Source organism: Dasypus novemcinctus, chromosome 18, assembly GCF_030445035.2.
Source record: "Dasypus novemcinctus isolate mDasNov1 chromosome 18, mDasNov1.1.hap2, whole genome shotgun sequence".
NCBI classification, from domain to species: Eukaryota; Metazoa; Chordata; class Mammalia; order Cingulata; family Dasypodidae; genus Dasypus; species Dasypus novemcinctus.
The window spans coordinates 770,440-784,789 of record NC_080690.1 but is presented as its reverse complement, the minus strand read 5'-3'; the positions used below and the strand labels follow the sequence as shown (position 1 = coordinate 784,789).

The following is a 14,350-nucleotide window of genomic DNA, read 5'->3' as shown; positions in this document are numbered from 1 at the left end:
GACGTTTAGGGTAGTTGGTTGTTGAGTAAGGAGGGGAAGGCCCATGGAGTCTTCAGAGGGACTGGGAGGTTTTATTTAAGTCAGGTGGGGGCACGGAGGGGTTTGTTTTATTGTTATTAGTGTAGCTTACAGATGTGCCGGGGATGCTATCAGGATGCTGCGCAGCACTCAGGTACCAGGTCACCGTGCTCGCTGCGGCTTTCCAGTGAGGACCCGTGCAGAGCTGCCTCTTCTCAGCGCAGGAGGCGATAGTGTCTTGGGGGAAGGTGGCCCGCCCTGTCGGCCTTCCACTCTGCCCGATTTTCTCTGCAGAGGAAAGGAGGCGGAAGGAGCGCGAGGACCAGATGTACCGCGAGCGGCTGCGCACCCTGCTCGTCATCGCCGTCGTCATGAGCCTGCTGAACTCGCTGAGCACCAGCGGCGGCAGCATCTCCTGGAACGACTTCGTGCACGAGATGCTGGCCAAGGGCGAAGTGCAGCGGGTGCAGGTGGTGCCCGAGAGCGACGTGGTGGAGGTGTACCTGCACCCGGGGGCCGTGGTGTTCGGGCGGCCGGTGAGTGCTCCAGCCGCGCCTCCCCACGTCTGAGTGCCTGGGGGTTAAAGTGGGGCCTCCAGGACGGGGCTGTTGCGGAGTGGGGAGCTCGAAGAGGCTGACGAGGGGGCTGCACACAGGAAGGGGCGGCGCCCGGGGCTGAAGGAGGCCGTGCCTGGGGCCGCGCCTGGGGCCCCGCTCGGCAGCCCGGGGCATGCTTGGGGCTGCCAGCAGGTTGGGTTCAAGGTGACGGGAGCTATCAGGTGAGCCTCTGCTCGGCCAGCTGAGACATCGCCAGGAGCTGGACAGCCGGGCCAGCGTGGACAGGCAGAGGTGGTGACCAGCACGCAGGGCGGGTGCCTCAGAGCTAGAAGCTGAGGCTGGGCCTTGGGGCAAGGAACAGGAGGCAGCTCTTGGGTGGTTCATGTCTGCCCTTGTCTGTCCCCCAGGAGCCCCCAGGCCCCACCCTTGATGGGCTGTGAGAGCTGGGACAGGCAGGTGCTCCAGTAGGCCCCGAGACTGTTAGGAGGCTGAGCTTGGAGAAGTTTGACTCTGGAAAGCGTGTGTACGAGGCTCTTAGGAGAATGATCTAGAATCTGTGCTGCACAGTCCACTTAGGCTGTGGGAATACCAGGACCTCCCTGCCAGGGTCCCGCCCATCAGATGAGGGGCCCAGCTGGGATCCTGGGTTTGGGGCCACCGCAGCCCGTGTGTTTACCTGGGCAGGTGCCAAAGAAGCCTTGCAGGGCTTCGGTCATTCCTGGCCTGGGGAGGCAGTACCTTTGCTTTAGTAACACCCCTCCTGGTCACTCTGGAGTAGTTGCTTCTCTCCCCAGGAGGGGTCTTCTGAGAAACTACAGCTGCCGTGCAGGAGCACACGGGCCGTGGCAGTCTCGCCCTCCCGGGATTCGTGGGTGGAGACGCTGGCTTGCCTCTGTCTCCCCAGCACCTGTCAGTTGTGGGCGCCGGGGCTCAGCCCTCACTCCTCCTGCTGCCCCTTTGCTTGAGGCACATGCTGGTGGGAACTTGCTGGCTTTCTTGTGTGCAGAGCAGCTTCCATGAACGCGAAGGCGAGCTCCGGGTGGCCCTGTGTGGCAGGCATCCTTCCACATGGTTGTCAGGCTCTCGAGCTTGGCAGAGCTGCGTCTTGCCCCTGAACACCACCTCCAGCCACGCGCACCAACACAAAACTCGAGCTCATCTCGCTGGTGCTTACTCTCTTGGCTGAAATTGCTGGTTTTGTCTGACCTGCCAGAACGAAGACAGAGGTTCAAGGTTTGCATGTCCCTGGAGCCTGTCAGGGACACTTTCCGTCACCATAGCTGAGCAGCAGAGGAGGCCCAGCGTCCAGGCTCACTGAGCTGTGTGGCTGCCCCGCGACTCCAGACCGCTGGATTGTTCTCATCTCTGCCTTAGGCCCGTCTTTGGACGGCCGTCTGAGGACGTTCGAGGTCCCTGTCGGCAGTTTCGAGCAGAGCCACACCACACCCCTCTCCCTCCGCTGCCGGAGCTGCCTGCTGGCCTTGGAGGAGTGCAGGAAGTCCGACTGTCTGCACCCTGGGGGCTGGTGGCCTCAGGGGTATGCTGAAGCCACTCACCTTTAGGAAGCTGCGTAAGGAGGGGCCTCAGGTGGAGGTGTGTGTGACAGGGGGGGATTAAAAGCCGCGGTAAAGAAACCCTATTTAATTGAATTTTTGGTGTAGCCAGTGGTTCAACACAGCTTTTTTGCTGCATCCTCTGTTGAAGCTTCCAGAATCATCCTACTCTGTTTTGTAGTTTCCTACCATGCATGACACTCTGTGCATCCCTGCTGTGGTTCCTGGTTGTTTCTGAATGGCATGTGACAGTGATCCCGAGCAAAAATGGGTGCTTTTCTCCTGAGGTGCTTCAAGCCAATTCCTGAGACCAGGGTTTCAAAGAGCGTTGTTTTGTTTTTTTTTTAGTACACTTTTCATTTATTTTTAAAAGATGCATAGATCACACAGAATGTTGCATTAAAAAAATGTAGGGAAATGGACTTGGCACAAGCAGTTGGACTCCCATCTTCCATAGAGGAGGTCCAGGGTTCAATGGCCAGGGCCTCCTTGTGAAGGCGAGCTGGCCCGTATGGCAAACTTGTCCAAGAGGAGTGCCGGCCGACACCAAGTGCTGGTGCAGCAAGATGATGCGACAAAAGATGCACAGAGGAGAGACAGTAAGAGACATAAGAGAACAGGGAGCTGAGGTGGCGCAAGAGAATGATCACCTCTCTCCTAGTCTGAAAGGTGTCAGGATCAGTTCCCGGAGCTGCCTTATGAGAAGACAAGCAGACACAGAAGAACATAAAGCAAATGGACACAGAGAGCAGACAACAAGGGGAGAGAGGGGGAAATAAATAAATCTTAAAACCATTATGAATGAGCATCTGAAACTTAATTCTTAAACATTAAAAAAAGTGTGTGTGTGTGTATATATTTAGGGAATTCCCATATGCTCCACTTGCCACATCCCCCACTTTTTCCACAATAACGTCTTTCATCCGTGTAGACATTCTTTGCAATTGATGAACACATGTTGGAGCACTGCTGCATAGCATGGATTATAATTTACATTGTAGTTCACACTATCTCCCAGTCCATTCAGTGAGTTATGGCAGGGTATATAATGTCCTGCGTCCTTGCAGTGTCATTCAGGACAACTCCGAGTCCCAAAAATGCCCCCATATTTCTCCTCTTTTTCCCTCTCCCTGCCTTCAACAACGCCAGTGGCCACTGTCTTCACATCAATGATGTAATTTCTTCCATTGCTAGAATCACAGTAAGTCTATAGTAGAATACTAGTAAGTCCACTCTAGTCCATATTTTATTTCCGAATCCTGAAGACTCTGGGATGGTGATACCCGCTCTGCCTCTTGAGAGGGCTTTGATCCTATGTGGTTGATGGGCGGGACTCTCCTGCTTGCAGTTATAGACTCTCTCAGTTCCTTGGTGTGTTGGTTGTCCATCCTCACTCACCTCCTTGTTAGCTGTCCTGGGTGCATCCAGCGAACTGGAGAGTAGGTGTTGCAACTCAGTTGAGATTCAGGGCCCATCTGGCGCATGTACAGCCTAGAGATTCAAATCTCTTGGACATACACTCACCAACCCCAGTGCCAACCACAGGTTCAATAAAAGGACAGAAGAGGCGTGTGTAGAGAAGTCGTATCTGAGTCCAACTCCATCACACTCAGGAGCACAAACTCCAAAGTAGGGCCCGCTGGCAAGACACCAAACTCTGGAGCCTTCTGCCATAACTGTAAGACATGGGTGTCTCCATAGCCCTCAGGGGCACCACTACCTGGGGCTTTATCTACTTTGTCTTTTGATGAGATCCTGCTGAGACGTGCGTAAGTGCCATCCCTCTGATGACCTCCTGATTCATTTTTAAGCCTCTTAACCATATAAACTCATTTGTCTTTACCATTTCACCCTTTTATTCACGGTCTTTTTCCAGTTGCATCACTAGCCAATGCTTGGTAGTAATCCCTTGGTGCCAGGGAGGCTCATCCCCAGGAGTCATGTCCCACGCTAGAGGGAATCAGAGTTTTATTGGCTGCGCAAGCAAAGGAGCAGAGTGGCCTCATGACCCAAAACTGCCTCCTGTGCCTGCAGAAATCCAGGGGGATTATACCTTGGGATGCTGATGACCGGTTCTTTCATTAATAAACATTCAGGGGCTGAACCGGAAGAGGGGAGAGGGGGAGGCCAGGACCAGGGGTGAGTCACAAGGCCACAACCTTTATCAGGGCTCGGCATCCAGGAGGAGGCTGCAGCAGAGGTCAGCTATGGGGTGTTTCATGTGATGTCGGACGGGGGTGGAGGGCCACCCTTTCCTGAAACGCTCGCACTCTGAGGTCGGCCCAGCCAGTTCATTTTAGATATTAACCCTCTTGGCTCATTTAAAAAGCATCTGTACAATGTCTTAGAAATCATTATTTGTTAAATCTTTGGTTTTAGGAGATACTGGGATTGAACCTGGAAGCAGGCTACTCAGCCATTGAGCTGCATCTGCTCCCCTATTAATTTTTTTAAATATTTATTTTATTTCATTTATTTATTCTCCCTCCCCCCTTGTTGTTTGTGCTCGCTGCCTGCCATCAGCTCTCTACAGCAGTGTGGACCAGCTCGCCTTCACCAGGAGGCCCCAGGAATTGAACCAGGGCCTCCTGTATGGTAGATGGGAGCCCAATCACCTGAGCCACATCCGCCCCCTATTTGCTCATTCTTAACCTTTGGTCACTAGAGCATCGGAAGTTGTCTGTGAAGCGCGGAGTTCCTTCTGATCCCCACGCCCTTTGCTTTGTGCCCCCAGCGGCTGGCCTTGATGTACCGAATGCAGGTGGCAAATATTGACAAATTTGAAGAGAAGCTGCGAGCAGCTGAAGATGAGCTGAATATCGAGGCCAAGGACAGGATTCCGGTCTCCTATAAACGTACAGGATTCTTTGGGAAGTATGTCGGTTGTCTCTGTTGGCTACTTAGCTGTTAGACCAAACCAGCGCGACCTCGCAGGCGTGTGTGAGAAGCTCAACATACAGAACTCCACCTCCCCTGCCCGCGTTCCACCAGAGTCCCTTGTGGGAGGGTCAGCTGCAGTGCTGGGGGCCTCTTGGAGGGTCTTGAGCGTTTGATGACATTTCCTGGCCCAGCACGTCTGGGGTGCGCCCTTTCCAAATAGGCAGATGGGACAAGGCACACGTAGGAGCTGTGGGGGCCTTCAGCCACGCACCCCCACATCGTCACTTGATGTGACGGCATTGCGGGGACAGTGTCAGGAGCCAGTCGCAGCCGTGTCTCGGGCTCAGCTTACTGTTGGCTCATCGACACGCAGCGTGACTGACGAGGAGGCTCAGAGTGCTGCCGGCACGGGCACTTCTTGCTCCATGCCCCTTGATTTCGGAGCACAGAGGTCTGGGGCTGCAGGAAGGATGGGGGGCAGGAGGCCTTGCTCCCACCAGAGGAAGACCAGTGCAGATGCTTCTCGGGCTTAGGCAAGGAGTCCCCCCCTTTTTTTTCCTACTGCTTTGCTTACTTTACCTTACTAATCAAACCGACAGTCCATCTTGAAAAAAAAAATCTGTCGAATACATTGAAAGCTACTCTTACCGGGCATTGCTGCAGGCTGCTCCAGCCTGGTGCTGTGCAGATGAAATGCTGTCTGGTGTTTCCACACTCCGCCTGAGAATGTGGGGACTGTGTAGGAGGGTGGTGGGAGCTGGGTCCGCTCGCCTCTCCCCTGCTGTTCCCTGGGTGCCTCCTGCCAAGGCGGGGCTGGCTTTTCTGCGTGTGAACCTTCTCGGCGGCCCGGCTCAGGCCCTAACCTGCCCCTCTCTCGCCAGTGCCCTGTACGCTGTGGGGATGACTGCGGTGGGCGTGGCCATCCTGTGGTACGTCTTCCGCCTGGCTGGAATGACCGGAAGGGAAGGCGGATTCAGTGCTTTCGTAAGTCGTGCGAATCACGCTGTGCTCGAAGTCTCAGGACTTGTCTTTACTGGCTGTATGCTGTCCCCTAAACCGCAGAGCAGGTAGACGGTGAGAGCTCACCTGTGGGCTTGCGGTGACCAGACCCCCTCTGTCCCCAACACCAGCGGCCTGCGCTGAGGGGTATCGGAGGCAGCTCACCTGCAGTGTTCAGTGTCAGCTCTCTTAGTTGCCCTACCAGGTAAAAAGATGAGGCATTTTATAGGTTCTCTTTAAAAGAACAACCTAAATATGCATGGGAGGTGCCCCCCTTGCAGCAGCATTTCCTGTCCAGTGTCATGAAGTCTCCCGTGTGGATGGCCGATGGGGTCCAGATGGCCTGAGCGTGCTGGGCGGGGCCCTCGGGCCGGGTCACCAGCCTGCCGACAGCACCTGCACCCCTCCCTCGGAGCTGGTGCCTGCCGGCACCCGGACATGCCCGGGCGTCCCTTACACGTCAGAAACCTGCCCTGCATGTTAGCAGGCACGCGCGTTTCAAAGTGGGCTGCGCTGCACTTCTTTTAGCCAGTTCTAGAATTTTCACGTATTTTTGGCTCTTTATTTTTTGTATTTTAAATAATTGTGTGATGAATGCTTTGCACATCTTTTGAGTGCATAGCTGATAATTTGTATAATCTTTCTAAAAGTAGAGTTCTCACTAAAGTGACTTCCTGAGAGTATTATCTATTTTGCGAGATTGTGTGCCAGGAATTTGCCAGTTAACATTTTTAGTAAGGCATCCCAATACTGAGTAGCATTAGAATTACTTTTTTAATAAAAAAAAAAACACACCAAACAATTGTGGAAAAAATCATATTTAAAAAATAAGCTCATTTATGCAAAAGCCATTGTTAAATCACCTGTTGCGGGGATTTTCTTTGTATTCTTTTTTTCAGTCTTTATCATAATCAAATTTACACATGCATTTAGCTTTAGGAATCACTTCTGAGATGCTTTCTGTGAAAAACCTTGGCCTTGTCTTTAGGGCCAATTGCTAGATAGCTCACTGAGCGGCCGGCAGGGAAGTGCTGCCCCTGTAGGGCTGACCCTTGACCGCCTGACCTGTCTGCCTCCCGCATGTGGAGAGGGCTTGGCCCACGTCAGCGGGGTGGGGGACAGGCAGGGCCCGGTGCTGAGGGCTTGCAGTGTTCTTTTCTCGGATTGTGCACAGAATCAGCTGAGAACGGCTCGCTTCACCATTGTGGACGGGAAGGCGGGGAAAGGGGTCAGCTTCAAAGACGTGGCCGGAATGCATGAGGCCAAACTGGAAGTCAGAGAGTTTGTGGACTACCTGAAGGTGAGGACCAGGCCGCTCAGCAGGGCCTGCGGGCCATGGTGGGGGGTGCCGGCCCCTCCCGGACGAGCAGATGCCCTCTGTCTGCCTTTGGCGGGGACCCGTGGGCGGCTGGCCTGCCGTGGGGGCAGAGGGGCTGCAGCAGCCCGAGGGCTGGCGCTGGGTACGGCATGGCTCCGGGCTTCTCCCGGTGCCCCTTGAGCCACCACTGACCGCGGAGAGGGCCTGCTGGCCGTGGAGCCGGCCGCCGTGTGCGCTTCTCAGCGTTGCCTCTTCCTCTGCTGCTGTTCCAGAGCCCAGAGCGCTTCCTCCAGCTCGGCGCCAGAGTCCCGAAGGGTGCCCTGCTGCTCGGGCCGCCCGGCTGTGGGAAGACCCTGTTGGCCAAAGCCGTGGCCACTGAGGCGCAGGTGCCCTTCTTGGCAATGGCCGGCTCCGAGTTCGTGGAGGTCATCGGAGGTAGGCATTGGCTGGAGGCGGGGGTGGGCAGCATCGGCCTCCTCAGCCGTCCTGTCTGTCCCCTCGTCCTGCCCTCCTGCCCACCGTCCCTCTACCTGTCCCGCCCACCTGTCCCTCCACCTGTCCTGCCCACCTTTTCCTCTGTCTTCCTGCCATCCTGTCCCTACATATCTCCCACCCTCCTATCCTTCCACCTGTCCCTCCACCTGTCCTGCCCACCTTTTCCTCTGTCTTTCTGCTGTCCTGTCCCTCCACCTGTCCTGGGTAGCTCTCCTTTCACTTGAAATCCACACTGAGTGTAGAAAGTGGGGGGGTCTTGTGGGAGTTGAGGGTGGCAGGCTCGCTCCTGGCCTCACGGGGCGCTGCAGGCTCCTCAGGAGCACCCTCCACTGGGCGCAGCAGGGCTGGGCTGCTGGCTGAGTGGAGGCCTGTTCAGATTTGGTGTTGACCTCGTTGGAAAAGCCGGCCTGGCCTCCGGCACAAGAGCACAGTCCACGTTAAGTAGTCAGTGTTGTCCCATCGTCTTGGGGCGCCCTGACCCGCTCTCACCCCCAGGCCTCGGTGCTGCCCGTGTACGGAGCCTCTTCAGAGAGGCTCGCAGCCGGGCCCCTTGTATCGTGTACATCGACGAGATCGACGCGGTGGGCAAGCAACGCTCCAGCACCACGTCTGGCTTCTCCAGCACCGAGGAGGAGCAGACGCTGAACCAGCTGCTGGTGGAGATGGACGGTGAGCCTGGCCCTGCGCAGCCCCAAGCTGTCAAGACGGTGGTTTTCTGTGGAGGGGAGGCCGGCGCGCGGCGCTGCCTGTCCTCCAGGCACTCACCTGTGCTGCTCATCCCGCCCAGGCAAGGGACAGGTGCGCGCCTGCAGAGGGGTCTCCAGCAGGGGGTACTGCAGGCAGGCCCTGCGGGAGCAGTGGGTCCCTGCCACCTCTGTACAGACAATGGCTTTTATTTGTTTGTTTTTATTTAAGTGTTGGGGGCCAGATTGCCTTTTTTTTTTTAATTAAAAAAAACTTCTTTTGAGGTACCTGGGCCAGGAATTTAACCCGGGACCTCCCCTGTGGGAAGCCAGCGCCCAGCCGCTCGAGCCACGTCTGCTCCCTGAAACCCGGGTTTTTAAACAACAGTTCAAGGAAGTTGACTAAGAACGTGAACGGAGGTCGAGGACTGTTCCTAGCGCCTCGGTCTTTGGCGTGGGCCTCTCTGCGCCGTGCGGGTGGGTGTGGTGCCAGTCAGAAGGTGCCACCGTTGGCCTGGGCTGCGCCAGCAGGTTCTGCGCTCCTGACCTTGGCTCTCGCGGAGTTCCTTTTCCTTTTCAGTGGAGGTGACCCGGGAAAGATGACATGGAATTGTTTCTCTTTTGAGCTATTTTTGCAGGGCCTTTTTTTTTTTTTTTTTTTTTTGAGGTGCCAGGGCTGGGGACAGAACCGGGGACCTCCCGTGTGGGAGGCGGGTGCTCAACGTTGAGCCACGTCCACTTCCTGCAAGGTCTGTCTTTAATTTATTCTTTAACCAGAGTTTTAGTTAGAATTGTCTCTCTAGATTAGGGAGACACTTTTTCTTAAAAGTATTTTTGGTTCTAAGAGTGTTAACTAACCTACTTATTCATTTTTTTTCCCATTTATAGGGTACTTGCTGTTTGGCACAGTGTATCTATTAGCCTGTGGTAGAATTTTTATCATACATGGCGAAGGACCAAATATTTTTTAACCTTTTTCTTCAGTCTATAATAAAACATGCTTTTTTATGGAAGTTCTTAAACTAATATGAAAGTAGGGGAAAAAGTGTGAAAGATCCTGGGTATCTATCATCAGGTTCAACAAGTAAACCTCTCACTTGAAAATAATTGCAGACCAGGTTGCAGATGTGGCTCAAGCAGTTGGGTGTCTGCCTTCCAGATGGCAGGTCTCAGGTTCAGTTCCTGGTGCCTCCTAAAGAAAAAACAAACAAGCAAACAACGAGCAGACAGCAAACAAAAACAAAAGGAGCAAGGAGTGGGTGTCGCTCAAGCAGTTGGGCACCTGCCTCCCATTTGGGTGGGGGGGGGCATCCTGGATTTGGTTTCTGGTGCCTCCTAAAAGAAGAAACAGACAATGAGCCCAAACTGAACAAAAAGGAACAGACAAGGGAGCCTTCGGGACAGGGAGTATTGCTGACCTAGAAAACATCTCAAAAATAGCCAAAGCACTCCCTTAGGCCCTTCGTCCAAGCATCCCCTGGACGTGGCTTCCCCAGACGAGGCTCCCATCGCCACCTACAGCCTTGCCCTGACCCCAGGGCCCCTGTGTCCTCTCGGCCAGGATCAGACCAGGGAGTGCCCGGCGGTCACCCTGGGTGCTGGTTTTTCCAGCTGGGAGCTTGTCAGTGTGTTTTTGTCTCTGTGACAGTGATGCTTGGTCAGGCCGGTCACCGTAACAGCCCCCGTGGGGGTCTGGTGCGCATCATGGCGGGCGCGTCGTGTGCCTTGGCACTGGCACCCGCCTCCTCCCTGCCAGTGCTCTCTGCTGCTCCGATGGGCGGGCTGGGCTTGCCTCGAGTCGCTGTGAGGGGCAAGTGTGATTTCCGACAACTCTGAGGAGAATGCCGCGCTGTGAGGGTGGCCTGAGAAGGGTGACTGCGTCGGCGCCGGCCGTGCGGGCTCCTGCAGCCGTTGGCCAGCCTGCGCAGCGCCCCTGGGCCTGAGTGGCGTGGCTCTTTGGCCCCCTTCCACGCAAGGAGCGAGCACTTAAGGGAGTAAGATTCTAAAGAGCTGCAGCCTATGGAGATGTGACGAGGAGGTGGCCTTAAGATTCTCCGCTGGGACCCCCAGAGGCACAGCCTGAGGTTCGGGGTCTGTGGCCCAAGGCCTCCGGGCGCTCCAGCTGCCCCCCACCAGGACAGCACCTGCCTGGGGGCTTCTGCCTCCTCTGCCCTTCTGCCGAATGTCCCAGTGCTGTGCCTCGCCGAGCAGGCTGTAAAGAAGGGGGCCTCTGGGCCCGTCAGGTTTTCAGAAACCATATTGTGTGGCTTTTCTTTTGTTCACCTTCAAGTTTCCTGAGTGTTGTGTGACCTTCAGCATGGCTTCAGCCACTGCTTCTGGAGGTCGCTCAAGGACACAGGCAGCTGGGGAGTGCTGAGGGAAACCGGAAGACACCTTGGCCTGGCCACCACAGGCCTAACGGTCACCAAGAGGCAGGGTGAAGCTGGCGGCTGCGCCCGGACAGCCTGCAGCCCGCGACTGGCTGCCCTCGGCTCTGGGGTGGTGCTGGGAGACACAGAAGCGTGTGCTCTAACGGTCGCCTCTGGTTGCCTCTTGAAAGTGTGAAAAATCTCTGTGATATCGAGTGGCAAAGGTGCGAGAAAAGTTTTAACATTTTTTTTATTGTGGTAAAATGCACATAACATAAAATTTACCACGTTAGCTTTTTTTTTTTTTGGAAAGGCCAGGGATTGAACCTGGGACCTCATATGTGAAAACTGGCCCTCGACCACGGCCCACATCGGCTCCCCCTTTTTATTTTTTTTAAAGATTTTTAATTTATTTCTCCCCCCCCCCCCCCCCCGCGCAGTTATCTGCTCTCTCTGTCCATTTGCTGCGTGTTCTTCTGTGACCACTTCTATCCTTAGCAGCAGCACCGGGAATCTGTGTTTCTTTTTGTTGCGTCATCTTGTTGTGTCAGCTCTCCATGTGTGCCGCGCCATTCCTGGGCAGGCTGCACTTTTTTTCTCGCTGGGCAGCTCTCCTTACGGGGCGCACTCCTTGCGCGTGGGGCTCCCTTAGGCGGGGGACGCCCCTGCATGGCATGGCACTCCTTGCGCACATCAGCACTGTGCATGGGCCAGCTCCACACGGGTCAAGGAGGCCCACGGTTTGAACCGTGGACCTCGCATGTGGTAGACGGACGCCCTAACCACTGGACCAAGGCCGTTTCCCTCCCCTTTTAAATGCTCGTGGCATTCAGTACTTCCACAGTGCTGGCAGCCGTCACCACTACCTCTAGCCATGCAGTCAGGCCAGGCCCAGACGGTTCCTGTTCAGCGGGGAAACAGTGTTTTGAAAGCTGTTGGGGGTCTGGCTGGCCGACCCAGACCTCAGTGCACAGTTAAGACGCAGCATCCTGCTGGATGGGGGAGTTTCTCCTTTGTCCTCACAGTCTGCGCTGGGGCCAGTTCCCACCCTGTGCACAGGGAGCGGGAGGGAGTGGGGACAGGGTCCCCCTGACTGCGCAGGTCCCCTCTCCAGCCAGGACTGTTTACAGACTGCTTGGACCGCCTGGTCTCAGCCGTAATCTGCGGCCACCTCCGTGTGGGCTGGAGGGCCGGCCCAGGGGCCACAAAGGAGACTCCCAAGAGCGAGCTGCATAACTGCGGAGCGCCGGCCTTGGTTGAGGTGATCACGTGTCTGTAGAGCGCCCTGCACTGTCCAGGCAGACCGCCGCTGTGGGCGCCCAAGCCCCCCAGCCGTGTTCATCAGGTGCGTTTCCCGCTGAGCCACTGCTTCCGCTGAGGGTTTGCTCGAGCCCACAGCACAGCACACCGGAATCTGCCCTCGAAGGCGCCTGGTTGAGCTGGGCCAGCACTGAAACAAGCCCCTTTGTGCAAAAACAGTTGTGCCTTCTCAGCCCCTCGGAAGCTCTGAAGCGAATCTTTGTTCCTCTCCCTGGGAGAGAAGCCTCTATTCATTAGCAATCAGAGGACACGGAGAATGCGGAGCCTTTGTCTCAGGCGCTCCTGACGCTGCGCTGGGCATGGGAAAGAGTCTTCAAGGAGAAGGGGAGCCCCGGCCTGGCGGGTCTGCTGCGAGGGAGCCGGCAGCGTGCAGGCCAGGGCGGCGCAGTGGCCCCACCGAGTCCTCAGCGACCCCTTCGCTCCGCTGCGTCAGCACTTCCTCCAGCGAGAGCCTCAGCACAGGCGTCTGTGGCGGGACGGTGAGCTCTGGCTCCACGTGGGAATGCGCAGTCAAAGGATCTCTCGGAACCTGCTCTGCTGTGTAGCCTCAGAGCTCAGCGTGAACTGAGCTGTTGGACAGTGTCATGTTCTGAGTTATTTTAAAGTTGACGTTAAAAATTAGTAATGGAGGAAGCAGATGAGGCTCAAGCAAATGAGCTCTCCTGCCTACCACAGGGGAGGGAGGTCCCAGGTTCAGTTCCCGGTGCCTCCTAAAGAAGACGAGCACGACAGTGAGCTGGTAGGGTGAGCCGACGCAACAAGGAGACACAAAGAGGAAACAGGCGCAGCAAAGCAGGGAGCAGCGGTGCCTCAGGTGGTTGAGCAACTTTTCTCCCACATGGGAGATTCCGGGTTTGGTTCCTGGAGCCTCCTAAAGAGAAGACGAGCAGACATGGAGAGCGCACAGCAAACGGGCACAGCAGACAGCGACCGTAAACATCGGGATGGGGGGGAGTAAATAAATAAAAATCTTTAAAAAAGAAAAGAGCAGTGAGTCTACCACAGGCCCTTTCTCAGCGTGCTTGCAGGGCTCGGGTCCTTTGCTGTGTGGCCTTTCCTTCACCCTGGAGGCGCCCTTGCCGTGGGCTTATGGTGCCAGCGCTGTTCACCTGGGGCTTTCTCTGCCTGCGTCCCACCCCGCTGAGTTCCCGCAGCCTCCCCGAGGGCATCGCCGTCCAGGTGGCTGAGCCCGGACAGGAAGCGCAGGTGCTGCCGTCAGCCTGCTTCGGCCCACAGAGCAAGGCATGTGGCGACTCGTCAGCTCAGGCAGGATCTCCTGGTCCCCTGGGGAGTGGGTGCCGTGGGGCCCAACCTGAGGCTCCCCCGGGTGCTCTCTGGACAGCAGCCTTAGCCGCCCCTGACCAGTGACGCAGGAGCCTGCGAGGAGGCGGTTCTGTGCCAGCGAGCCCTCAGGGTCTCCTCACTCATGCCAAGTGTGGGGCCTGTCTGGGTGGCTGAGTTGCAGCTCTCCTGGACGGCGCCTTCTGCCTCCACGTCAGACAGAGGCGCAGCGCTTTCCATCTGCTGCATGGCGAAGGCATGTTTGGAAAAATGTTACTGAGAGTGACTTAGAGACCCCAGGCGAGGTGGAGGCTCTCGGGGGCCGTGGGCCGGGGATGGCGGGCGTGTGGGCTGACGGCAGTTCATCTGGTGCAGGCTTGTGTAGAGAAGCAAGAGGGAACGTGCTGACAGTTTGACTTTACTCCAGTTCAAGGAAGGTGTTCAGTGTTTGGTGGTCCGGCTGTGAGGCTGCTGCTCTCGTGCTCTGTCCTCGTTGGGAGAAGTGTGAAGACTTGGGAGGGGCCTCAGATCCCAAGAGGGACCGGAAGAGGGTCCACCTGGCAGCCCGAGGAACAGTGGCTTGACTGTGTAGGCGTGCTCCACCGCAGCAGAAGGCACTCGCCACCCCTCAGCGCACCCGCCTGGGGCACCGTGGTGTTGCTTAGAGGGAAAGCCAGTCTCAGGAGTCCACATGCCGGCTCCGGCCATCACGCCATCAGAACGGCCGAGTCCCGGCCTGGGCCTCGGGCTGGTGGCTGCTGCACGTTTGGGACGTCGGGGCGGGAGAGGCAGACCCTAACAGGACAGCAGGGAGGAGAGCTCTGTGGGAAGGGAACTGTCCTGAATCCTGACTGCAGCGGTGCTTCCACCATCTACA

General features: G+C 56.4%; 1 protein-coding gene across 2 annotated transcripts in view; it reads left to right on the top strand.

The window, feature by feature from the left end:
- The window catches only part of SPG7 (SPG7 matrix AAA peptidase subunit, paraplegin), a 44,574-nt gene that overhangs the window by 17,805 nt on the left and 12,419 nt on the right, over positions 1 to 14,350 (top strand). Inside the window, exons 4-9 of one of the 2 annotated variants that reach the window (XM_004471919.4) lie at positions 313 to 554; positions 4,863 to 5,002; positions 5,890 to 5,992; positions 7,182 to 7,307; positions 7,598 to 7,760; positions 8,316 to 8,489. In XM_004471919.4, the coding sequence (XP_004471976.1) occupies positions 313 to 554; positions 4,863 to 5,002; positions 5,890 to 5,992; positions 7,182 to 7,307; positions 7,598 to 7,760; positions 8,316 to 8,489 (948 nt within the window). Of the gene's footprint in view, positions 1 to 312; positions 555 to 4,862; positions 5,003 to 5,889; positions 5,993 to 7,181; positions 7,308 to 7,597; positions 7,761 to 8,315; positions 8,619 to 14,350 lie in introns of both variants that reach the window. The other variant, XM_058279556.2, reaches the window with a different exon arrangement.